Raw genomic sequence first — 27,618 nt, 5'->3', positions numbered from 1 at the left:
ATCTAGAGGGTACAGCCATATCCATCCATCCATCCATCCATCCTTAGAAATTTAACTAGGTGGCGTTAGCAGTTTTTGTATAGTTTATAAATAAAGAAGATAGATGGTGCTTTCATAATAAGAACTTCGCACCATATGTACGGAATAGATGAAGATGAGTGGGCCGAAGTGCCCGTAAGTCTGTTTGTCCATCTAATGCGTGCCCTAGTGTGATAGCAGTGGACGAATGGACAGAAAGACACACAGACAGACAGATGGATGGATGGATGGATGCACCGACAGACAGACAGACAGACAGACAGACAGACAGACAGACAGACAGACAGACAGACAGACAGACAAACAGAAAGACAGACAGGCAGACAGACAGACACACAGACAGACAGACAGACAGACAGACAGACAGGCGCTTCACCCAACTCATTCAATTCAATTCAATTCAATTTTTTTTCATCCCAAGGATGAGGGCAGGCTCGGGAGAAAAGTGACGTTTTATCACTTGAGGAGAACCCGAGCCTCCCTAATACATGGCAAGCACCGTGGACATGAGTGAAGAAACATAGGCCATGAACATATAGGCAATGAACATAGGCCATGAGATGTTTATCGCAGTACAAGTCGGAAGATGCACGTACAGTAATGCTATGTACAGAGACTAATATGCGTAAGTAGTTCTTTCGGCACAAATTCTGAAGTACAATGCAAAATATGACAGAATACGAAATTCTATATATATGGCAACAATGCTATGCATAGAAATTGCGTGTACACACGTACACATAAATATACACACATATATGCAGATGCATATACAGACACATATATATACACATACATACATACATATATATATATATATATATATATATATATATATATATATATATATATATATATATATATATATATATATACATATATATATACATACCTATATACACATATATACATAGACAGTTCCATGAATGCCTGGACCACCATTTTCTCGATTTTCACGATAAAAGCACTTCCCTAATGTCACGTGCACTGCATTTCTCAAGGATTACTTTTGCCTCCAGTAGTTTATTCAATAACAAAGGAACACTAAAACATAACATTTGTCGCCCAAAGTTTGTTCTACAAAATGAAAGGTTCCCATGTTGTTGGTGACGAGTAGGGTAAGAATTAGCATGCGTTTCCAATACAAAAATATCTAAGAAGGCACGATTGTTATGAAAAAGAGATTGCTTATATCTTATTGCTAGAGAATACTCGTAAAGTTTGTGAATTGGGACAATATTATAACGCTGAAACAGTTCATCAGTGTGTACATAGTAGTCGACATTTGCTATAAACCTGATCGCTTTTTTTGTAGTCTGTATATTTTACTTATGTTGGTTGCTGTCGTACTTGCCCATACGAAAAGAAAATAATTTACATGCGACAAAAACAAGCTGTTCTAAAGCGTTAGTTTAACAGAAACTGGAAGAAAATAACGCATTCGTGCAAGTATGCCCACACACATTGATAGGTTGGTAATTAGACTATTAATCTGAGCATACCATGACATTGTGCAATGAAAAAGTACTCCTAATGTTTTAACGGTTTCTACAGTTTCAACAGCTGCGCTACCTATACGTAATCTATTTTCCAAGGAAATCTGTCTCCTCGACTAAAAAACTACAGCTTTTGTTTTTATTGCATTAATGAGTAATGAATTTCGTTCACTCCATGAGTTTAAGCTTTTTAACGTAGTGTTTAAAAGTGTGGTCATGGCAGTCATGTCGTTACCTGTAAAGAAAATGCTGGTGTCATCCGTGTATATTATGTATTTACCTTTGTCACTGACCTTGACAATGTCATTTATGTATAGGTTAAAAAGCAGCGGTCCTATAATACTACCTTGCGGAACCCCTGTGGTTATTGCCTGGAGAGAAGAAAATGAATCCTTAATTTTTACACATTGTGAGCGGTACTTGAAGTAAGATTTCAAGAAGGAAAGTGGAATGCCGCGAACACCATATACTTCTAATTTTTCAAATAAAGTATGATGACAGAGACGGTCGAAAGCCTTAGAAAAATCTATGAAAACACCAATGCAAAGTTCTTTACCCTCAAGCGATTTAAGAATTATTTCTTTCTGAGCTAGTAAAGCAGTCTCCATCGACCTGGCTTCATACAACCATGTTGAGATTGGGATATTATGTTAAACTTCATACAAAAATTTATGAGTCTTTTAAAAATACTTTTCTCCAAGCCTTTTGAAAATATGGGTAATATAGGAATTGGCCGATAGTTCGTAAGATCAGTCTTGTCTACTTTCCTATATAACACGCTGACAACGGACGTTTGCATATGTCATCATAAGTTACTGGGTGGATTTCCTGTGACTGTTCAGGAAGTGTCTCCACTTTGGTCTATATATTAGGCTAACTGAGCCCTTTATAATACGTCTTTACGTTGTAGTTATGAAACTAACTTTATTGCCGTGAAAATGAGATAGAAAAACTACTTGTAGGTGTACCACCATGCTAAAATACGTAACAATGGTCTTGCCGTGGTTCTTAAAAAATTGGCAGCATATCCACGTAGTGAATGATGGAGAGTGAGGCGAAACATTTGTCCATCCATTCGTTCTTGCTGCCGTCCGTCCATGCATACGTCTGTGTGAATGTCCATGCGTTCATCCACCCGTCCGTCCGAGCGTCTGTTTGTGCGTTCGTCCCTGCGTTCGTCCATGCATCCACCCCTGCGTCCGTTCACGCATCCATCCATGCATCTGTCTGTGTGTCCGTTCGTCCATCTATTCAACACTCCAAGTACCACCATCTCTCATCTTTTCATGATATATTCCCCAAATAAAAGCACCGCCATCCAGCGGACATTCTAAGGCCAAAACAAGAGGTAGCACACGCACACTTTCCTACGGCTTGCGCTTCGTATCTACTTCCCACCTTTAACCACCTCGAGTTCATGGTATATACTATAGTTCACTGTATTCATGGCACTGCGGTCCAACGCTCGCTAAACCTTTCTAAAACCTAGGAGGTTACGCCCAGCGAGTATAACGTAGCAAACTTTTTCTGTCAGACAGTGCTCAATGTGCATGCCAACGACTGCTAACTGGAAATGGGACACAGGAAATTTGGCTTTTACTTTCTTACGGCTTGCGCCTCGTACCTACTTCCCACCTTTAACCACCTCGAATTCATGGTTTATACTAGTTCATTGTTTTCATGACACAGCAGGTCAACGCTCACTAAACCTTTCTAAAACTAAGGAGGTTACACCCAGCGAGTATAACGTAGCAACCCTTTCTTCTCAGATAGTGCTCAATGTGCATGCCAATGGCTGCTAATGGGGATTGCAGCGTGCGCGTTATCTAAAAGCCGAACGCTCCTGCCTCATTCCCCTTTAGCAGCTATTGACATGTACATTGAGCACTATTTTTCATTGTTCAACAACGCACACAAGAAATCTTTCACCGGCACCACCTTGGAGATCAAAATGTTATACTTGTTACACACTACAACGGCTACGAGGGACGAACAGGTGTTGCTATAAGGAGCTTTGCCCCTAAAAAATCGCAGCACATTCACAGAATGAATGATGATGAGGGGGGCGAAACGTCCGTCAGTTCATTCAGCTCTCGTCCATTCGTTTGTTCTTGCTTCCGTCCGTGTGTCTATTAATGCGTCCATCCGTCTGTGCGTCTGTCCGTCTGCCTGTCTATGCGTCTGCCCATGCGATCTTGCGTGCGTCCGTCTGTCCGTATGAGCGTCCGTGCATGCGCCCGTCTGTGCATCCATGTCTCCATCCGTGAATCTGTCTCTGTCCATCCGTTCGTTCACCCATCCATCAAGTGAATGCTCCAAGCACTGCCATCTCGCGTATTTTCATCATATATTCTTCATATAAAGCACGCCCAACCAGTGGACATTCCAAAGACTAAACGAGAGGTCGCTACCTACTACTATTACATACATCGTAGACGCACGACCCACGGAAAAAGAAGCTTCACCCTCAAAACATCGCTGATCCCTCCGCCCTAGGAGTCAGTAAAACACGAAAGTAATACGCGTCATTAGGGAACTAGTTTAAAGTTAACAGTGCATTAAGGTAAGAGGTTTTGCACAATGTCTATTGGTTAACATGGATGCATCCACTTTGTCGCTTAGTCATACATCTCTATCCCCCCGACTGGCACTCATCATTAGGAATGAACAAACCCTTTTGGCATCAGATGTTTGTGGTGAATCCAGTAGTTAAGGCGGAGAGCGCAACTGGAGAATACAATGTGACAGCCAGAAAAGTGTGACTGGTTGGACAAGAAACTCCCGCTAAGGTCGCCTATAAACACCACTGCCAGACCAATGCCTGGCCTAACGAGAGAGGAACGCAACGTGTGTCGCGTGTTACTTTTGGCCGGCGGCGATTATCCGCGGGGCGAGCGTGCATGGGGAACGCGGAGTGAAAGCCAGACGAAGCCGGTGGGCGTGTCAGATCTCTATCTTCGACATTAGGATGGAGTTCTTTACAAAGCATTATCAAATATTCAGCTGTTTTTTCCTGCTCTCCACATGCACTACATACCGTGTCTGTGCTTCCATATTTTGCTCGGTACGTCTCGGTCCGCAATACTCAATTTCCAGCCTCAGAGAACAGAGAACTACCTCGAGAATTTTTGCAGATTTTTCCCCTTGCAATTTTCTGCTTAAACATTCGGTAGGTTGATGTTGATGATTTGTGAGGTATAACTTCTCAAAACCACCATATGATTCTGAGAGACGCCGTAGTGGAGGGCTCCGGAAATTTCGACTTTCCAGAGTTTTTTAACGTGCACCCGAATTTCAGTATACGGGCCTAAAACACTTCCGCGTCCATCGGAAATGCAAAAGTACGGTAGGTCTCCAGTGATGATTTCGTAAGCATTCCGACATTCCACATGTCCCTCTCTGTTTTCTTCACCTTCTTTTTAACCGATATGTTTCCTTTTGGCTTGCTATTTTGTTGTTGTGTAAATGTTTGCTTGGAAATTTTCGAGTTCGTTTCCTCTATTTAGTATCGGCATTCTTCATGTACAAGTAACTGAGAACTTTCGTAGCCCAACACTCCTCTTCCATTTTTCTCAATCGCTCCTCAAATTCTATCTTTCTGCTATCTTCCCTGCACTCAAAAGATGTCCATCCGATATCTCCCTGTACCTCCTGATTTGCTGTATTCCCGTGTGCTCCCAAAGCAAGTCTACATATGCAACGTTGTTTATTTTCTAATCGTGCTTGTACTTCTAATTTCATGCACAATACCGTATTGCCGAACGTCAAACCCGAGACCAGGACACCTTTCCAAATCCCTCTCGCAACGTCCATACCCATTGTAGTTCCACAGTGCCCTATTTTTTTATTATAGCTGCATTCCCGGTGTCCTTAGTCATTACGTATCTTTCGTGCTCCCTTAGATACTCAGCACCGGTATTTATCTATACGCCCAAGTATTTGTATTTATGCACTATTTCTATCGTGACTTCCTGTATCTTATGCTCACTGCCTTTGTTATCATTTAAAATAATGATTGCGAATTTTTCCCTGCTTGACTTCAAATTTAAGCTATCTCCAACATTACCACAGATGTCTATCAATCCCTGCAGATATTCCTTGTTGTCGGCTATTAAGACTATATCATCTGCATACATTAATGCTGGTAATGACTGTTCGATTTGTTTTGCTTGATTGGCAAAAAAGAGGCTGAATCAGAATCGACTCCCCTCTAACTTGGCTTGTAGTCCCTGGAGATACAACATAAGTAACAAAGGTGAAAAGGCACAAACCTGTCGAAGCCTGCGTTGTATCTCTGTAGGTTCTGATACCTGTTCTTCCAATTTGATAACTACCTTGTTACTTTTAGAGATGTCCTTTAGATTAGTTATTCCATCTTTAACATTTAGGATGTCCAGTATTCCCCGCAAGTCTTCTAGAATCACACTATTGTAAGCTCACTCGATATCTAGAAATGCCAGCCACAGGGGGCTTGTGTTGTTTCCGCAATTTTATTACACTGCATTAATGAAAACAGATTGTCCTTCAACCTTCGTTTATGGAACCCCTTTTGTAGTTCTCTCAGCACCCCCTCATTGTCCACCCATGTCTGTAGTCGTTACTATCTGCATCACCAGCCTGTAAACTACTGATGCCACTGTTATAGGACGGTAGTTGATTATATCGGCTTTGTCACCTGTTCCTTCATAGATCATACCCATCCTGCTTAGTTTCCACCTATTGGGAGCTTCACAATCAATTAGTGCTTTGCTCGCTGCCTCTCTTAATGTTTGGTTAGAGGTTGTTCCTAGTTTCTTTATTAGGATGACTCGGAAGCCGTCAGGGCTTGTTGAGTTGCTATTAGGAACTCTTTTTTCTGCCCTATATCACTCTCGTTGTCCCAATGGAGCTCCTGAGCTAAATGGTCCATCCTCATCTGGTACGATGCAGGCAGCGCTGTCTTGATGTTTAAATTTTTTCCGTACTCATTGTTTTTATATATTTCATTGCCTCATCCCTTTCTAGTCTGACCCCTTTACCTGAAGTTATAAACCTGTTTCATGCTTTTCTTATTACTCAGAAAATAGAGATTATTCCAAAAGTTTGATGCTGCTTTTCTATCCTTTTTGTTAACCTCCGCCATCCAGTGGGCCCCCTTTCTTCTTGTCTTTGCACTGATCAAATCAGACGCTTCCCTTTTGCAGCTCAAAAAGATATCCCATTTTCTTTTGACATCATCTATCGGCTCACCACCCTGATAAGCATACCTGTGCTCCATGGAGGCTTCCTGTCGCCTTAGTATGGCTTCCTTACCTTCCTCATCTTACCAACTCTTGGGTTTGTGTCTGCTTTTCCCGGCTGATTTGACTCGTACCTTAGCGAGCTCTAACTCAAACCATCGAGTTGGATTTGTGTACGCACACTTTGTTTTAGTATCCTCGGTGTATATTTTCTCAATTTCTTTATTTGCTATTTCCCTTTGCTTTTCTGAAAAAATATCACCATGTGGTTGCTTGAAATGCCGTCTTTTCAATTTCATTTATCTCCCAAAACTAAGCTTGATAGGTTAGTGATCACTACCTAAGCTTCTGGGCTCATACTCATCTATGTTCATCACCCTAACCCGATCATAATTCCTATGTGATATGATTGCGTAATCTATCGTCAACTGCAGACTTCCCACCTCCCATGTTATATGCCCTTCACATTTCTCAGTGCTGCTGCAATTATTTAAATCATGCCTTTCACACATGTGTATTAGCATTCTGCCTGTTGGATCAGTATATCCATCCATATCTTCTATGTGCGCATTCATATCCCTTAAAATAATTACCGCACACTCTTCTCCTAGTTCGTCAAAGTCATTTCCTCTGCGCTGCACCATTCTTTGAATTTCCTCTCTGGCTTTTGCCCCTGTCCACATGTATACCAAACCGAGGAGCGTCATTTGCCCTGCCACTTTACCTTTTAGCCATGAATGCTCCTTGCACCCCTACTTGACCCTTTGCCAGTCTGTACTTTTATGAATGAATGCCCCAATACAACCCCAATTTCTGCTGCTATCTGTTCTATTACAATATTCCCACGTGTTGTCCAAATGGCTACGAGGTTGTTCCATGTCCCTAAAATGCGTTTCTGCAAAACCATATACCATGTGCCTCTGCTTCTTTAGCTGTTCTTCTACCTCTTCCCACTTCAGCACGTTGCTGCCACCCTGCATGTTAGTATACCCTATGTCTGAATGGGCTCGGCTTTCATGGCTATGTGTATTTTTACCTTGGACTCTACCTATCTTAAATGCTGGTGCCACTTTTGAATTGTATCTGTCTATAACACCTGTCAAAGAGTCTCCCTTGTTGTTTTTCTTGTTACTAGCTATTCTTCACAACTAAGGGCCCATGTGACCCCCAAAAACCTACTGCGCGTCCTGCAAGTCACCAACCCACCTCATGACCTAGCCGCCCATCGAAGTGAATTTTGTCTCATTGACAACCACCCCACCTAAGCACGTCTCTGTTTATTTCCACCACCTCAAAGCATTTCTCTCGACTCATGCGCCATATCTCTTGGTTTGCGTTTGACAACCGCTTTTTGCAGGTTGACGTCACGCACCGGTACCTCCGGTATTGTGCATATCATTACCTGTACCTGAGGAGAAGCGGTGCATATCATTACCTGTACCTGAGGAGAAGTGGTGCGCATGTCATCGACCCCTTTCGCCAGTGTGGTCGCTAGTCCTGCCGTATCTTCATTTAGGACATCGTTCGTTTAAACCACCTGAAGTTATCACGAGGTTTCGTCTATCAGCTCTAGTTTTAACTTTTGCGCTCGCTTGCCTCATGACTGCTTCCAGCTTGCGTCCTGGGAAGGTCCCTACTGCAACCCTCTTGTCACCTCTTACACTCTTTTTGATTGCTTCTGCGCGTCGATTTAAATTCGAGTCTCGGTGATTATCACACTTTGTGACTTTTTAGCTGGAGCGTCCTGCACGTGGGGGTTACTTGCACCTACCACGCCAGCTGCTTTGTCCACTACAACCCCCCCCCCATACTTGCTGAAGCTGGGTCTTGCGACCATAGAACCGGCTGAACCTGTTTTTCCAAAGTTGCTGGCTCTTTTTTCTCCACCGTTCTGGTTGCTGGTGCCCTACTGTTCTTTCCGTCGGCCGCTCCTTTGTTCACCTGCGCTAGTGCCTCCACGGCGTACCTAAGCCTTTTGCCATAGCCCTCGTTTTCTGTTGCTCTGTCGCCAACGCAGTCACCAACTAGGTGATTCTCATCAGCAGTTCACTCTGGGCAACCATCATTTTCTCCATTTTTTCCTCGACTTCACATTGCCTACACTTGGCGTCAGGTTCTTCTTCATGCGCTTCTGCACTTGAGTCCATTTTCAAGCCCACCCCGCATCCTGAACAGTTTACACTCTTTTTAACCATGTCTTTTTGACATAAATGTTCTTATGACTTGTCTCAACTGATAATTACCAAACACAATCCCTGTCCTACGAAAAAGAGAAAGTCTAAGCTCTACTACAAAAATTTGCATGTTCAATGTACGTGCACCTCCAGCACAAGTGTCAAGAGAAAAAACAAAAAGAAAAAAACACACACGCACGCACAAGCTAGTAAATACCTGGTGACTTACCCCCGAGAAAGCCGTACAATGTAATAAGTATACAAAGATTTTAACTGCTGCCTTATTATTTTTAAAGGCAAGCTCAAACATTCAGAAGCACTCCGTTCTGGCCATGAGCCTGAGTCCCAGGTAATCAGGTTGGGAAAAAATTCTGTGAGTCCAGGTCCTGGTGAGCCCTAAACGAGAACTGTTTTTTTTTATTGTGAAGCATCTGCACAGTCGATCGGGAGCGCTCAAGAAACACGTTCATCCTTTCAGTGGGGTATGGGTAAGGGCGCCACCTGGCGGTGTGTTAAGGCGCTGACAAAATCGCATTTCAACAGGACACACCAAATGGGATGAATGCTTGGAAACGACGCGTTGAAGAAACTAAAGGCGAATGCTGTGAACATGAGGCTTTACTGTGCGTTACCAAGAACACCATGAGAGGACAGTGTTAGATATAAGTGATGTATGTTTAAAAGCGTACAAAACGTGTGACTATGGCACAGGGGATAGCGTGCCCAGATTATGTTGTCCTGGACCTATGAATCATGTGTTGAAATATAATTGAATGTACTCCTTTCTCCATTTTCTAACTGTGAATATTTTTACGTCATTTTGGTGGCGTAATTACGTCACTAGAATCTCTGTCTACCCCGGCATAGAACGTTTTTGTGTTAAAAGGTAACCCTGAAAGTAAACGCTAATGTGAAAGAAAAAAAGATGACAACCTCTTATTGCCAAAGATTGCTGCTGTTGGATTTCTTATCCAGCGCCACTCGAAATCAATGTGTCGACAGAAAATAAAATTGGGAAGTAAGTGTACGAGTGGAGTATGCATACCAATATAAAACTTAATTGAGTATGTCGAGATTAGTCCGACCAGAATACACATAAAATATTTTCTTCAGCGAATCTAGTTACATGGGGAGCAGCAACTGACAACTGAAGTAAAAGGTTCAGGCCACATGAACCCAGCGCTTTCGTCTTTATTTCCCCAAGCACGCTAGATGTCAGCGCAGTGTCACTTGTGCGCTTATCAGAAGGCCTCAACCACATAAAGCAATTGCATAAACAGTAGTCTGAAACAATGTTGTCAAGCTTTCACTCACGATACCTACTCTACTATGTAGCTTTGAGTTACTTGTGTTCATAACTGCATCGCCCTGAGATTCACGCCATATCAAACACAGTGTGTGAAAATAATGCAATCATAACTACAGTGACTAGTATTTTGTTCGTTTGGCGTCCTTCGAGCTGGAAAGTGAGGTCTTTACTAATCGCCTTCTTACGTGCAGAGGTTGGACTACTCATTAATTTATTCAACGAATTCAAACTCACAATACTCCGTTCTGGCTATGAGCCTAAATTCAAGGTAATCCGGTCGAGAAAGAATTCTGTGAGTACATGTCCTGGTTAGCCTTAAACAAAAAATATTTTTTTAATGGGAAGCATTTCTTAGTGAACTTCAGTGACATTTATCCTTCCCTCTATCTATCTATCTATCTATCTATCTATCTATCTATCTATCTATCTATCTATCTATCTATCTATCTATCTATCTATCTATCTATCTATCTATCTATCTATCTATCTATCTATCTATCTATCTATCTATCTATCTTCTATCTATCTATCTATCTATCTATCTATCTATCTATCTATCTATCTACGACATTTAGCTCTCCTGGCCGTTCAAATAATGGTATCAATACTAGAACTGATATGGAATATTATGAGTGTATGTCGAGCATAAATTACTAGTCATAACATGAAAATCTTGCTAGTAATGTCATGATTTAAATTGCATGCTTTTGCTTCTCTTGTGGTGGCTTCGTTCACATGACACATTGCGAAACTGGTATGGTATGACATGACTGCGTGACGAACATCCTAACCTGAAAATAATGATATGCATGTCAAGAAAGTCATGACTACACTCCCCTCTCGAGGTGCGCTCGCAGTCGTTTCGCTAACTTCACATATACCAAATTTAGTATCACGTGACGTGAATAGACGACAAAGGTAAATGACACGTCCAAACATGATAATCATGGCATTCGTGTCATGTAAAACATGACTACTTGCGATGCTCATAGTGCGCTCAGGGCCGTTCAGCTAGCTCTACATATACATTAATTTGGTATCACGTGATGTGAATAGACGGCAAAAGTAAATGACACGTCTAAATATGGCAACCGTGGCATGGAAATTGTGTACGGCATAATTTACGTCTGTCTCGTAATGTTAGGTGGGTTTTAAAGTGACATATTGACCTTCCTCATTCGTGCTTCGCATATCATCGGTCTCTCTGTACGTGAGATCTGCCATTTTTTAGTGAGTCTGAATGAGCTACACCTTGTTTTGTCAATCTATGTGTACATGCAGTGCCAGTCGACAGTGGCAACCTTCCTGACATGTTCACTCGCCGTCCTGAAAGGCCTGGCAATTGATGGTCTCTGGGACCCTACCCACATCGCCATCCTCTACGCTGGAGCGCTGGCCGCTGTCAACACCGCCAGTCTCTTTCTCAGTTGCGTATTTGTTTCACATAGCCTCAATCACCGAAGAATTGCATACAGGAGGAGGGGACAAAAAAAGTAATGCAATTGTGAAACATTTAACAATATTGTTGACGAGTGTAGAAAGGCACACATAATTATTGAGTTAACGAAACTACAAATGGCCATGGTGTGTTACATAACATATACAAGTAGTTGAAAAGTGAGCAAATTCTTAGGCATCAAGAGATGCGGAATATTGTTGTGACGAGACACATGTGAAGAAGCACATACATGTTGTGGTGCTCTATTTCGATGCTCACAGCATTGTATAATGCAGGCGTTTAGAACCAATAAAACTAGAAGGCACAACAGGAGCTGAATTATATGGACAAAAAACTGTATTAGGATTCATTTCGACAATCGGCTTTTAACAAACTAGGTTGATATTTTGAACATTTTACACAAAGGCCCAGGAATCGGCTGGCTTTTTATATCGTGAGCTTTCTCGCTGCACAAACGGTCACGCTTCCTCAAAATAATAAAGTGTCAATCATCCATGTTCTGTCGTTTTTGCGTGACTATTTTGTAATATCCATGTGCACAAAATTAGTGGATTCCATTCATCTCGCATTACTTCGCGTATATATACAGCGCGTTTCAAAAATGTGTCCAATATTGTTAAAAGATCAGGAAATACGCTATTTGCTCATTGCCTTCACAGTCTTCTCTGCAGCCAAAGGTATTTTAGAAGGGTTGAATACATAATTGAGAACAGTACTTAGAAAACTTACTTTATTTACCTTTTCAATTAGCTGACTCAAGTATTTAGGTGAACTGGATAAATTGAAGTCCTTGATGTGAAGAACCCATTGCTGCTTTGAAATTTCGGAAAAAGGGCCTCTTGTCATGACTATGCAGGTTACACACCCACACAAAGGAGTCGGTAGATGGTTGATATAACGGCCCCTCATTTTGGTTTCACTCTTTCGCGATTCAGTTTTGGTTTTCCCGCAGAATTGGGGATTTTTTCATTTAATTGCAGTTAATATTACAGGTCGTTCTTGTAAAATCTCAATGCGGCCATCGGTTTTTTGGATAAAGGGCTTAAATTCTGCCTTTTGACCTAACTGTCTAACTACAGCAGTAGTTAGACAGTTAGGGGGAAGAGCAAAGGATTTTATTGTCTAAATACTGTTTCAAATATTACCTTCAACCCTCTTAAGATGCCTGCCGCTACAGAAAAACCCATTTTCCTAAAACACCCTATATATATATATAACCAGCCGTGGGTTCCTGCCCACGGCTGGTTATTTTTTCATCCACTTTTCTTTCTTCCTATTTACATTCAATTGGCTCTAATAACGTCCCCTGTACATTCCTTGGCATTACTGTCTGTTAGATCTCATTAACTTTGTGTTAAAACACGGAAAAAGGAGCCCCTAAGTATACACTTCTTTCCCTTATTTCATTGAACGAGGGTCTCGTAATGGCAGACTTGGTGTGTTTAGGTTGTATAAGAGGGACAATTAATCAGCTGCCAGCTCATAAGAGGTTCACGTGCTACGTGACGCCAAACATGCGCATAAGAGTGTTTTCACACTCGTCGTTTGGCTTATAGATGGCGCTGACTGTCACTCCTACTTTTAAATTCACATAAAAACACAAAAAAAAGTGGATGGAGGGAAGGCCGCTGTGGTAGCTCAGTGGTTAGAGCATCGAACGCGTTATTCGAAGGTCGTAGGTTCGTTTTCTGCCCACGGCTGGTTATTTTTTCATCCACTTTTCTTTCTTCTTATGTATATTCCATTGGTTCTAATAACTTCCCCTGTACATTACTTGGCATTACTGTCTGTAAGATCTCATCAATATTGTGTTAAAACACGGAAAAACGAGCCCTTAGGTATACACTTCTTTCCCTTATATATATATATATATATATATATATATATATATATATATATATATATATATATATATATATATATATATATATATATACAAACGCCATTTTATAAGAATGTTTTTTTTCTGAATATAAACTTGACACGTGGATTTGAAATTGTGAGCACAACCTCATATCACGGAACAAATGAAAGAAAAAACGTTGAACTGTAAGGAAACTTTTCTTAGATATATTGCTTCGCAAGGCTGTAAGGTGAAATGAAAGGCACGACATAAAGATCCACTTCACTGCTTTTTAGTACACTCATTTGAGCACAGTAGTTAACTTGAACAAAGAAATGTCAACAAAGGCTCTTTTTAACCATATCGTTTGCAAATTAAACATTTACGACCATTCATCTACATGCTGCCCTACTAAATATAGCACGCTGACGTTGTGTACTCTGAAAAAGCGCTTTTTAATTCCTGTTTGTTTTCTTCACGCAGGCTTCGTGATGTCTACGGTCGTGGTGCTGTCCACCAAGTGCGACAAAAACCCGGACAACATCGCGCCGGCTATCGCGGCTTTGTTCGGCGACCTGACCACGCTGTTCCTGCTCTCTGTCTACTCGTCTTTAATGCTGTACCATCCATGTGCGTCTTTGCCACGACCACTTTAAATGCGAAGCACTTCTTAGCGAACTTCGGTGACTTTGAGCGTATATATATATATATATATATATATATATATCCGCCTACGACCTTTAGCTCTCCTGGCCGTTTCGAGTATTGATATCAAACTTGGTATGGCATAACATGGCTTTATGAAGAACATATGTGACTAGCCATAACATGAAAATGATAACGTGTATGTCATGAATATCGTGATTTACAATTCATCGTCCTGCAGCTCTTGCGGTGGTTTCGTTCACATGGCTTCTTGCAAAACTTGTATGGTATGACATGATTGCATGGCGATTTCAAGCGACAGACCCTAACGTGAAAATCGTGACATGTGTGTCATATAACAAGATAACTATATGCCATGCTCATGACGCCCTCGCGGCCGTTTCGCTAGCGTCCCATACACCAAATTTCGTATTACGGTACGTGAATTGATGGCGAAGGTATGTGACTGGTGCAAACATGATAATCATGAGATGCGTGTCATGTGAAAACATGACTACAGGCCACAGTCAAGATGTGCTGGCAACTGTTTCATTAGAATCACTTATACCAAATTCGGTATTACGGGACGTCAATGGATGGCGAAAGTCTGTGATTGGTGCAAACATAATAATCATGAGATGTGTATCATGTTCATGGCGCCAATACATTTCGACGTGAAGTGGTGCGCGTGCTCGCTGGCGCTCATTTCGTCGCGTCACGCCGGCGTGTCCACGCCAGGCACAGGGGCTTCCATGTACTCGCAGGCACGCGCCGCGCAGCATCGCTATGATGCATGTGCGTTTCAGCGTGTTCGGCATCCCTCCGTCACGAAAAGAGGAAGACGCAGTGTTCTTCGGGTAACGCATCGGCGCGAAACTCAGCATATCGCAGTTTACACCAGTTGCCGTCGGGCCGCACTGACGGACGCTGGTCGCGCCGGTCGCGCCTAGCGTCTGACTATAGAGTGCTCGCGTTTATCTAACGGAGCGTCGCTTTGCCAGCGTGCACGTGCGTCAAAGCCACATAGGAGTATATTGGGCCCTTCATGATGCGCTCGCGGTCATTTTGCTAGCTCCACACATACCAAATTTGGTGTTACATGACGTCAATGAATGACAAAATATAAAACTGGTCTAAGCATAATAATCCTGACCCGCGGGCCATGTAGAAGCATTACAACATACCGCGCTCATAGCGTGCTCGCGACCGTTTCACTAGCTCCACATATATAAATTTGGTATCCTGTGACGCGAATAGATGACGAAGCTTAATTACACATTCAAACATGATAGTGATGCCACGGAAATCTAGTACGGCATCATTTAACTCCACCTCGTAACTTTGTGCTGATTCCAAAGTGACATACCAACCTTTCTCATTCATGCTTCGCATATCATCGATTTTCACTGTACGTGGGACCTGCCAACATTCATCAGCATGGGGACGGGCAGGTCTTGCGAAAGAAAAGCCTGCTGATGTGCGTTCTCGTGCAAGTTACACTGTACTTGTTCACTGCGCACACGCTTACGTAATTGCCGCCGCGCTTCAGGTGTTCGGTTAACTTTCGGACTCACTTGCTATAAAAATAGTTCATATCGATTAATCCCAATGTTTACTATACTGATACCATTGTGCCTGATGGCGCAACGTGTTTATTATACGCTTAGGCTTCAGGCACAGGTGTGACCACTCTATGCTAAGATTTTTGTGCGCTCAGAACAAGCTGTGGGTGGAATGGGCCACTTGACGTTGATTGTACTTGTTTAAAAGTGCCAGAGTTAGCGGACAAGAAAGTGTTGCAAACAAAAGTCAGCAGTTATTCACTAAAAGCTGTGTGCATCAGTTGTGCATAACTTCAAAAGACTTGCTGTATCAATATTACTGATTCATCTACGTATAATACAGCTCCCTTTCATTTCTTTCGCGCTCCCGTCTGTTCACGCACGGTTGCACCACGAGGCAGCACCGACTGGCCCAACTTTCCACGCCTCTGCATACAATATGCGCTTGACGACCATATGCAGATCTGGCGCCGCTGGTGATCGCGTTGTGCCTGCTCCTGCTGCCAATGTGGATAGTTCTGGCCCGACGCAACACCATCTCCCGGGAAGTGCTGCGCGTCGGGAGGCTGCCAATTATTATCGCACTCACGGTCTCTAGGTAAGTGAGCAGAGAACGCACCCATTGTTCATTAGGAAAGCGAGTGTTACACTCGAAGGTTTGCGTTAATTCAGGTGAAATTTCTCCCCGTAATTTACGTGTAAATCTGCTTTCCCTGCTGCTACTGCTGCTGTTATGTCTACTACTGCTATTGTATAGCATTGGCAGCAGGCCCTGCTGTGGTGTTCTAGTTGCTGTGGAACTCGACTGCTCACCGGCAGGTCGTGCGATCGAATTCGGGCTGCGGTGACTGCATTTTTGGTGGAGGCGAAAATGCTGAAGGCCCACGTGCTGATATTTCTATGCACGTTAAAGAACCCCAGGTGGTCGACATTTTCTGAGTCCTCCCCTGCAGCGTGTCTAATAATCATATGGTGGCTTTGGGGCGCTGAATACAACATATCGTTCAAGCATTTGCAGCAGTCTCTAAGTTATTTTGTGCGAATGCATTTTATGGGATCATTCTAATTTGTTTTGTTCTCTATTTCTTTTTATGTTTTGTATGTAGCAATATGATGTGTCTTCTACCTGCAATGATGTGGGATTCAATAAAAAGAATTATTATTAAAAAATAAACCCTCAAATAACCAAACAAAGCGGGTCAACAACAAAACCACAATAAACGAAAGTAAATAAAATTAAAAGCAGTCCTAATTTCAGACATTCAAAATTTCCCTTGTCACCAATAATACCGTCTCGTAATTAAGGATAATTGAATATAATTTCGTAATGGCAATGTGAAATATTGGAAGAGGCTCCAAGTTTAATTACCTGACAATTTGTAAAGCTCCTCATTCGAAAGCTCCTATATACAAGTTGCTAGCAACTTTAATTGTTCATGCTTTTTTGCAGCTTCGGTGGGTACATCCTAGATTACGCAGTCTTCGCTTATCCGCCAATCGCCCTGCACCTTTCTTCAGTAAATGGTGAGTCAGGCTATTTCAACACTGGAATCCACCCCGTTCTACGCGATGGCTTTAAACAGCTACCTCTCAGCTGTATACACGGCTGCATCATAGGTTCAGGGCTTCAATTGATAGTCTCTATCAGTGATAAGTTGAGAGTGAAGTAAATAAATAAACAAATAAATAGCGCTTATGTATTGCCTTTCTTATTTTTACGATATGCCAGCCAGATGTGCCAGATCTTGCCGTTCGTTGCCATTTTCAGCTCTTGCCCATCGCCTAGCTTTGGCCTGTGCTATGCTGGTATGCAGGGAAGTAGCCTATCATGTAGCGCCTCATGACGCAAATCGTACGAAGTATTGTTTTGCTCGGTTGTGTACAGATCCGTGAGTGGTGTCTTACATTCCTGGTGTTCACAATGTTGGTGCTCACGCTGCCTCCGTAAATGCTACGTTGTTCTGTGATAGCATGTCGGCGTTCATAGCGCTATGTAAGCAAACAATGGGGAAGCATAATTACGACACTACTTCATGCACTGACTTCAACAGAACCGTGAGGTGGCATCGGCAAGGCTTTGAGCCACAAACCAAGGTACACGAAAGAAAAAAAAATCTGACATAGGTATAATATTTCAGACAAATGTGTTCAATATACCTACGACGGAAAGTGCTCGAACGCGCGGGTGGCGCAAGCAGCTTCACATGTGGCGACACATCACGACCATTCCCCGAACTAAGGTGGACCGATGGCTTTCGTTAAGGAGTGCGCATTAGCACTGGCTATAAAGGAAAAGAAGGAGGCATTGGCTATTCCTTCCTTCATAGAATAGGCTTTTACCCGAAAGGTAAACGTATCTTGACAGAGGTATTTGAACATTTACTGCGCATTCCAACAACGGTGAAGGAATGAAGGCGGCAGCAGCTTATTTGAGTTAACTTGAAGAACGGCATGTAGCTCGAAATCGCCGTGCCTTGCTCAAGCAGAACAGGCGCATGAAACGGACATACAACAAGACGAGCGCCAACTAAGAACTGTGTACTAGCTTCTCACTAATAGCGGGCTGCTCCGACACAAAGGAACGCGCATAAAATGAACGCTCAAGTATACACGGGGCCAGTAAGAATCAGCAGCTCTCACAATTGTTGCTTCTTAATTTTTCAGAAGTGCACTCCTTTCGTAAAGGCGGCCACTGCAGTGAGTGAATCGGCATTTGTGCTCTCCGTAACTTACAAACAAACTAGCTGTGAAACGTTGAAACCACCCGCATCAAGGGCAGACCCGCACGGGCGGCAATTAACGTCTTGGAGAGGCGTGCTCACTCGTGCGGACCGTGAGAACACATTCAGAGGAAGAGCGATGACTTCTAAAGTTATATCTAAAGCGCGCACTTCTCGCTATCTCGCCAGTTATTAAATGTGAACACGCTGAAGTGCCACCGAGCTATGGTCACCGTGAACAGAAAATAACGTACATAAATAGCTCACCATTAATGTGCTAATTAATGTGCGTTCCATGTTACAGTCGCTTCACTCCGCATGCTGCGGCGCTATATATAGGTGTCATAGGTGTTACTAGTGGTGACTGAACAATTTGTTCTTTTCTTTAAATTTTTCTTGGTCATCTGTGCGTGTATATTTCACAACGTATTAGCCACTATGGAAAGGCGTGAGTGGAGTGGTGGTGTACCCCAGCATAAAACATTTACGTGTAAGAAGTTCGTTTCGAATCACGATCGAACCAACCATGAAATACTCTGCTTCGCGTGCCTGACGGTAACCAATTGCAGCGCTGGGCGGCAACGTGGCGGCCGTCTTTAGCTGCAGCTTGTCCAGTTACCTGAACCGGGTGACGCCACTGGGAGACATACCGTTCGGGGAACACAACTGCGTGGGGCCCCTACAGATGTACTACCAGGGTGGGGAGATGGCCAACGTGGCCTACGTGCTCGTCGGTGTCGTGGTGCCCGGTCAGACGCTGTTCGCTGTGCTCTCCAGGATTCTGCGCTTCGGCAAGGTCTCCATGACCATCACCTTCTTCGCAGCCTATTGTGGTGCATCGCTAGGGCAGGTGGGTCCCCACCGATAATGTTGCGTAATTACGAAACGCGAAGAATTCACTTTTCGTTTAGACACAGGAGGAAAAACATAAGTATTCCGCACGCGACCATCAGGGCTACGAGCAGCGCTGACAAACACTCCCAGGTGTCGACGCACAAATACACCCGATAAAGTAGACAGGAGGACAACTGCTGCTTTAGTTCAAATCGTTGAGCATTGGACGCCTTATTCGATGGCTGCAGCTGCGGTCTTTGCGGGGCCTTGAGGAAGGAAAAAAAAAAGAAGGGTGCATCATCACACGAGTAAAGCCCACAGTGTCAATCCAACACATGATCAAAATGTCAGAGCGTGCGCTGGGTTTCAGTGGCCTCGGTGGCATTTCGTTCCTGAACCTCTTGCGTGAGGTGGCTGGTCTGCACCGAACAAAAGGATTTAAAATGAAATCTGCTGCGTGCCATACTCCGCATCGCGCCGCAATATCGGCAAGGATCGTTGCGTACTTGATCTTGCAGTGAAATATCACAAGTTGGGCTGACACTGGTGGCTTCAAAACAGGTCGGCTTGCCAAAGCTGGCTCAATTACGTTATCCTTTCTTCTTGTGTATGCCATTTAAAATTCTTTTTTTTCAACTAAACAAAAGTCAATACAAGATCGACACGTCGCACCTTCTATATTTCTCAGGTTACGATACCAGACGCAGGAACTCACAAGCTGTAACTGCATTTGCAACACGTCCCAAATTCTTTCTTTCCAAGAAATAACTAGTGGATCGGAACAAATCGCCCGGTAAAAGGGTGACGCAAGATTAACTCTCGCAATTTGAATCTCACCTTCGGTAGGAAGCAATTATCTTCTCTGGCTAGAATATTTTTCATATGTTTCTTTTTTCTCTTTCACCTTGGGCTAACTCGTCTGTTGGACCTAAAGAATACTGAAGTAACGCTTATAGCCCTTTAGTTTTGTTCATCAAAGCACTTGTGCGAACGAACCCATTGTTTCCCGTGTTATTTTTTTATCTTGAAGCACCTATATAATGTACCAAGCTGCCAAGATCGTGTACATAATCACAGTATCAAATATGAGTAAATAAGCGAATATATATAAAAATATATACCTAAATATATCAAAATATAACTAAAATATTTAACTGAGAAGCCTATGTTTCAATTAATGAAAAAAAAATGATTCAGGTCCCGGCTGCGGCAGCTGCACTTCCGATGGAGGCGGAAATGTTGTAGGCCCATGTGCTCAGATTTGGGTGCACGTTAAAGAACCCCAAGTGGTCGAAATTTCCGGAGGTCTCCACTACGGCGTCTCTCATATTCATATGGTGGTTTTGGGACGTTAAATCTCACATATCAATCATTAAGAAAAAATGAGAAATCACTATCACCAAGTGAAACTGTAAATTGCAATAAAACAGAAACATACGTGACTTGTACCGAATTATTCTTTAACGCGTCCGGTGCTGGACAACTTACGCCCTGTGAAGAAATGCGAAGCGTAAGCACCAACAATAAGACATGCTTTCAGAGGGAATTAAACCGCGGCTTTGACTCTTTTTCATCCACCACGAGTCGTTGGCGCCATCTATTTCTTAAACTCGTAAACGCACTCCAGGGCACCAAAAGGTAAATAGTTGCGTCCGCTTTTCCATGTTCGCTGATTGAGTTTCATAGAACTACTGCCCATGCGCAGTGGGAGGGTTTTTTTTGCATGACTATATTGGTACATTTTGTGTTCGTAATTTTGTGTTCAGTATTTCCGGGTGTAATCTCCACCGTAGCTATACATAAACTTTGGCAGTAAAGTTTATGTTTTCAGACTGCGACTAATGTATTACAGAGAAAGATGTTGTTACGAGACTACATCACGCTGAAGAATCAAGACAGACAGCGAGCGAGACAACCAGCATTTTGAAGCACCGCATTAACACTGGCGATGCATCTCCGGTACATCGACGGCCGTACCGCGTTTCTCCTGCGGAGCGTCAGGACATTCAAAAAGAAGTCGAGAAGATGCTCGCCAAAAACATAGTTGAACCATCTTCCAGTACATGGGCTTCCCCTGTTGTTCTTGTAAAGAAAAAGGACAACAGTTCGCGATTCAGCGTCGACTACCGACATCTGAACCGGATCACTAAGACGTCTACCCGCTACCGCGCATTAACGACGCCCTGGATTGCCTTTATGGCGCTAAGTATTTTTCCTCCATCGACATTCGCTCAGGGTACTGGCAAATTGATGTCGACGACTTGGACCGCGAGAAGACTGCTTTTGTGACCCCTGATGGTCTTTAAGGTCATGCCGTTCGGATTATGCAGTGCTCCAGCCACCTTCGAACGAATGATGGACACTCTCTTGCGCGGGTTCAAGTGGTCAATTTGTCTATGTTACCTCGACGACGTGATTGTGTTTTCTCCGACCTTTGAATCACATCTCGACCACCTTTCCTCCATCATTTCAATTTTTCGTAACGCAGGACTGCAACTGAACTCATCGAAGTGCCGCTTTGGACGCCAGAAAATAACCATGTTGGGCCATCTCGTGGACCCCTCTGGCATACGCCCTGATCCTGATAAAGTTCGAGCTGTGTGAAACTTCCCCGTCCCGACCAGCACTAAGGAAGTGCGAAGAGTTTTAGGTCTATGTTCTTAATTCCGACGTTTTGTAAACAATTTTGCGGAGGTGGCCCGACCTCTTACGGACTTGCTGAAGAAGGATGTTTGATTCTCTTGGGGCGCTGCGCAGGCTTCGTAGTTCTCCAATCTCATCGCGTTGCTCACAACACCACCTATTCTTGCCGATTTTGACATGTCTGCCCCAACAGAAGTTCGCACTGATGCCAGCGGCCATGGAATCGGTGCTGTTTTGATCCAGCATCAAACCGGCTGCGCCCGCGTTATCGCATATGCCAGCCGTCTGCTCTCTGCGGCCGAACGGAACTACTCTATACTGAAAGGGAATGCCTTGCTCTAGTTTATGCGGTTGGCAAATTTCGGCCCTACTCACATGGTCATTTTTCACTATCACAACTGATCACCACGCCCTCTACTGGTTCTCGTCGTTATAGGATCCCACTGGGCGTCTTGGTCGCTGGGCACTACGGCTCCAAGAATATGACTACACAGTGTCTTATAAATCTGGCTGTTTACACCATGACGCTGACTGCTTGTCCCGCCATCCAGTGGACCCTCCTGAAACTTTAGATGAAGCGCCGCCATGTGTGCTCTCTCTTTCTGCTTTGAGCAACATCCGTGATGAAAAGCGCCGAGATCCCGTCTTGCGTGATATTATTGAGAAGCTGAACTCTCAAACGCCCCATCCGTCTACTCGACTGTTTGTACTTAAAGAGGGCACCTTGTACCGCTACAATGTCAACACAAATGGGCGCGAAGTGCTCTTTGTGGTGCCTTCCCACCCACGTTCAAGTGTTATCGCCCAGCTCCATGACGCCCCCACCACCGGTCACCTTGGTCTCTCTCGGACTTACGACCGCATGCAGCGTCCATTTTACTGGCCCAGGCTTTCTCGTTCCGTGCACTGCTACATCGTCGCATGTGACCAGTGCCAATGTCGAAAAAAAAGACCCCTGTGACTCCTGCCGGACTCTTCCATCCACTAGATATTCCTATTGACCCTTTCTTTAGAGTTGGTCTTGATCTCCTAGGTTGGTTCCATCAGTCTACCTCCGAAAACAATGGATAACTGTCGCTACGGATCATACAACCCGGCATGCCATCACGTGGGCTTTGCCAGTCAGCTCTGCCACAGATGTTGCCGATTTTCTTCTGTACGATGTCTTCCTCCATCATGGTGCTCCATGCCAACTCCTCACAGATCGTGGACGCTATTTCCTCTCCCGAGTTATTGACGACCTGCTTCGCTCTTGCAAAACCAAACATAAATTTACGATGGCCTACCATCCAGAAACTAATGGGCTTACCAAACGATTCAACCGGACTTTCATTGACATGCTCTCCATGCACGCCTCCTCTGACCACGCAGACTGGGACGTTGCATTGTCATTTGTCACATTTGCGTACAATTCCTCACACCACGACACCGCTGGGTTTTCACCATTCTACCTCTTATTTGGCCGCGACCCGACTCTACATTTCGACACCATCTTTCCGACAGCTGTCGATTCGCTGACTGAATACGCCCGTGACACTATCACCAGAGCTCACAAAGCACGAGAAGTCGCTCGGAAGTGCCTCTTAGCATCGCAAGAGCAACAGAAGCAACGTTACGACACACATCATCATGACTTCTCTTTTGCCCCGGGTTACCTTGTGTTGTGGACACTAACTCGGCTCTGTTGGTCTCTCGGAGAAGCTGCTTTCCCAGTACCCAGGACCCTATCGCGTCCTGCGCCAGGTGACCAACGTTACCTTCGAGATAGCCCCACTGAAGTTGTCATCTCCAGTGTCTACAGACATTGTTCATGTCTCCCGGCTTAAGCTCCACCACTCCGCAACTTCATAGCACCGAGAGGGTGCTTCTGCACCCGGGGGTCATGTTACGAGACTACATTACGCTGAAGAATCAAGACAGCGAGAAAGATGACGTGATTCTGGAATGTGGGGCACGCTCTGGCTTGCAATCTCGGCTTAGGCTTGGCGTCGTGAAAATATATCTTAGTTGTAACCTCGTTTCTCTGTGTACCCTCCCGTAACGATATTATGAAATCACAAGGGTTTTTGTGCTGTTTTGTCCGTCGCCGGTGTCCGTATTTGCTATCGTGCGCTGTGAAAAAAAAGGAAACAAGCGAAATAAATAAAAACTCCGAGGCCCAACTAGAGTTCAAAACCGGGTCCCCTGGCTGCAACACCTGTATTTTACCACTAAGCTACACTGGTGCTTAAAACCTCGTGCGTGAAACTTCGTTTCAGATTAACACTAGGCAGCTTTCATGTCGAGAAAGGAATCGTGTTATTATATGTAATTAGGTGTTTCAGAACAGCAAAGGAACAACCAGGCATCACACAATGCCAATCACGTTTTGACCAAGAATGGCATAGTGGATGCCTTCCTACCACAAAGAATAGTTATTTATGGCATAATCGATACCCTGCTAGTGTGTTCGTAGTGATTACACAATGCACGAATAAAAAAAAGTTTTCAGAAATGCCGCTCTTCCAGCTTTCGCGTTGACAGTGCTGCGCGTCCCGCGCAGGCCTGGTACTTTTTTTCCTTGAACAAGAAGTCACGGTGCTGTAACTGCCCACTCGTCAATAATGGTGCTTTAAGCCTAGCCTGGGGCATACGCACGAGGAATGGAGGATGTGTGGATTGACTTTAGCCGTCAGTTTTCACATGTCAGTTCATTAGGATAGTTTTATTGTTCCTTGCATTATTGTTTTAATATTATAATTATTACTAATGATATTTATTATAGCATTATTAATTTGTTTTTGCTCTTTGGGAGGTTTGGCGTTCCGAAACCATATGAGTGCGAAAGGTGACGCGGATGCCTCCTAGACAGATGCTTCAACAGACATATTGCATGCAACACTTCACAAGCGGAATAAAAAGAAAGGCGAGACAAACAAAGGAAAATACTCGCTAGTCACATTCACCTTTTCAAATTGCAAGTATCCGGATCACATACTCTATATGATAACCCACAATTTCTTCATCTAAGCACGTTGTTTTCTAGCCGTTCGATATTTCCCCTAGGCTATCCTATTATTTTTTTACTGCACCCTTCAAAGGGCCTTCAGGAAAGTATGTAATGTAGGAGGTCAGAATTAGGGTGTAGTAGTGTGAATTGAAAGCAATGTACACGTAAAAATTCCAACAACGAGGTACAGAAGTACATTATGATAAGCATGAGCAACACGATATTTTTAGACAAACGCCACTCTCTGCCATGTATTACGAAATCAAGTCCTCTTTAGTGAAGTAGCGATACCTAAAATGTCGCGAGAGCCACGGTGACTGTAGAAGCCTATTGTAATAAAAAGGGTGACAGGAAATGCTGTGAAGAACAGAGGGGGAATTCTTAAGTACTGGTATAAGTTATAAGTCGACTTAACTAACTACACCAATCGGCCTACAAGGCATTTTATAGACTGTTTAGCTACTTCTCACAAAAGCACCAGTCCTATCTGAATCCCACCACGGTGGTCTATTAAATAAGGTGTTCGAGCGTCAGCAGCAGGTCTCGGGATCCTATCCACTCTGCATCGGCCCCGATTTCGATGGAGGTAGGAAAGCTATAAGCCCATGTACTTAAATCTAGGTAGACGTTGAAGAAGCACTAGGGATTGGAGTTTTAATATTAAAATTTTGAACGGTTTCCTTTAACACAACCCTGAAGGGGTGCGAAGCATCAGCGTTTAGCACGTGTGGCGTGACGGTTTGAAAAGGCGCTAACGCGGGTCCTGCGGTGAGCACTGGAAGATTTGTTTGAAGCGATGGCTGGTAGAGGTCTAGTCATTTCTTTAGAGTGGACACGGGCGCTGGACAGGAGCAGGCGCGCGTTTCACCTTGATGATCACCACCTTGTGATCGGTGAAGTACATGTTAAGAGGTTCCTGCGGACATTCTGCATCGAAGTTGGCAAAGGCCAATTCGAAGCGCATTCCTTTTATCGGTGAGCCATTCTGGTCCTCCTCCGCTGACGAAAACGTTGAAGTCTCCAGCGACTATAAGAGGCGTACATCGACACGCCTCGCTTCAATCAGTCAGCGTCTTCTCCAGACAGCTCTGAACCTGCTCCTTCGGCAGGTTGGGAGTGACGTACAGCAGGAGGATTGAGACGTCACCGATGCGCATGGCAACGCACTCGGACCTGTAGTGTCTTAGAGAAGGTCCTGATCGTTCTTACACGTCACCCCCTGTTCGCCCGGTGGAGCCCGGCGCTTGCGGGCAGGTCCTTCAGAACAGGGCGCGTGGCGCTTTCAAGACGTTGTAAAACGACGACGACGTCTAGGATTCGTCAGCGTTGCCCCTCCTCTGTCGGTGTTTCCACTTGACATCCTTGGCTCGCGTCTCGTTGGTGTTGCCGACGCGTTGAAGACGCTTGCGCTTGACTTCCTTGGCTTGCGTCTCGTCGGTGTTACGTGCGCGCTGTCTTCATTCTCGCACCTCGTCGGTGTCGTTGATCTTCCCCTTCCGACGCTTGAACTCGGCTTCGCTGGCCCACGCCTCGTCGGTATTGTAGGCACGACGTCGCTATTCACAAACGCGATCGGCACTGCTAACCCTCGCAACGCCAAACAACGCGTTGTTTGGCGAAATCACTTCGGCGTATCTTCCGGCGGGCAAAGGAGCTAGCTTCGCATTCTGGCATCCTCTCTATCGCAGATAAACGGGCGGAAAGAGTGTTCACTATATTCGGCGACAACTTTCTGTGACAGCACAGCCAAGGCAACGAAGCCCAAACGCGCCCTTTTTTACTACGCTTCTGCACGTAGTCTACGAACGCTAACTTTTATATACTGCGTTGCTGAATGGAAAGTATAAAAAGAAAAGATGTTAATATTAGGTTCGACATTGTTTGCTTTACTGGTAAAACAATCAATCATTCAGGTTTTTGTTCTTTTCTGTTTCTTATTTCCTTGTTTCTGGTGCTATTTCATCTTTTCCCAGCACCGGTAAACAACGATCGCATCGCTCGGTTACAGCAAGATCACATTAGAGCATGTGGGCGAGCATGAGTGTGTGTTCATTAGGTGATCTGTATTCATCAAAGGAGGGAGAAGTGAAGACAGTGGTGCGTTGTGAAATATTTTGTTTCCCGCGCATGAAATGACCGAGAATTTATGCGCGATGTGATATCATAAGTTATACTCGGACTCCAATCATCATAGCCGCTTTGAAAGTGACACCAGTCACCTGCCAGTCTTTTGCAATACAAGCTCTTTGGAAGGAAAGGTGTGGTTGGAAACTGTAACGTAAAACCAATGAACCTTTTTCTAAATTGCGTAGCACACGTGGTCGGTGTTTCAGCTGCCTAATATGGTTGATAATACAACGTTGAAGATCGCGTACCGTAACACCACTCCCCTTGGCGTCTACGGAGGGAGTCGTTTCTGGCACTTTTCCTGAGTAACAGACGCGTTACCCCGCTATTGACTCTAGGAAAACAGCGTTCTTGGCTGAGTAAAGGTTACGTTTTACCCACTTAGATTCACGAACGTCAGATTGCCCGCTCATGCCGGATAGGTGCCAAGATTTCTGCTTCTCGTGGTTGCCTTCGCGACCCCTGAAGAAATAGCGTGAGTGTCTCCAGAAAGTTCCTACATCTCGGACAGTTCTTACATCTCTGAAGAAGAAAAACAATGATGCCGACCAAGTATGCG

The 27,618-nt window shown here is 44.1% G+C and overlaps 1 protein-coding gene across 1 annotated transcript in view; it reads left to right on the top strand.

Moving 5' to 3' along the window:
- The window catches only part of LOC119186788 (solute carrier family 41 member 2), a 41,701-nt gene extending 22,367 nt beyond the window's left edge, over positions 1-19,334 (top strand). Inside the window, exons 4-7 of the mRNA XM_075894586.1 lie at positions 14,023-14,169; positions 16,209-16,344; positions 17,197-17,270; positions 19,036-19,334. Of these exons, the coding sequence (XP_075750701.1) occupies positions 14,023-14,169; positions 16,209-16,344; positions 17,197-17,270; positions 19,036-19,334 (656 nt within the window). The remainder of the gene's footprint in view (positions 1-14,022; positions 14,170-16,208; positions 16,345-17,196; positions 17,271-19,035) is intronic.
- Positions 19,335-27,618: the final 8,284 nt, after the last annotated feature.

Source organism: Rhipicephalus microplus, chromosome 5, assembly GCF_043290135.1.
Source record: "Rhipicephalus microplus isolate Deutch F79 chromosome 5, USDA_Rmic, whole genome shotgun sequence".
Classification (NCBI taxonomy): domain Eukaryota; kingdom Metazoa; phylum Arthropoda; class Arachnida; order Ixodida; family Ixodidae; genus Rhipicephalus; species Rhipicephalus microplus.
Note: the sequence above shows the minus strand (reverse complement) of the source record. Positions and strands in the feature narration are given on the sequence as shown.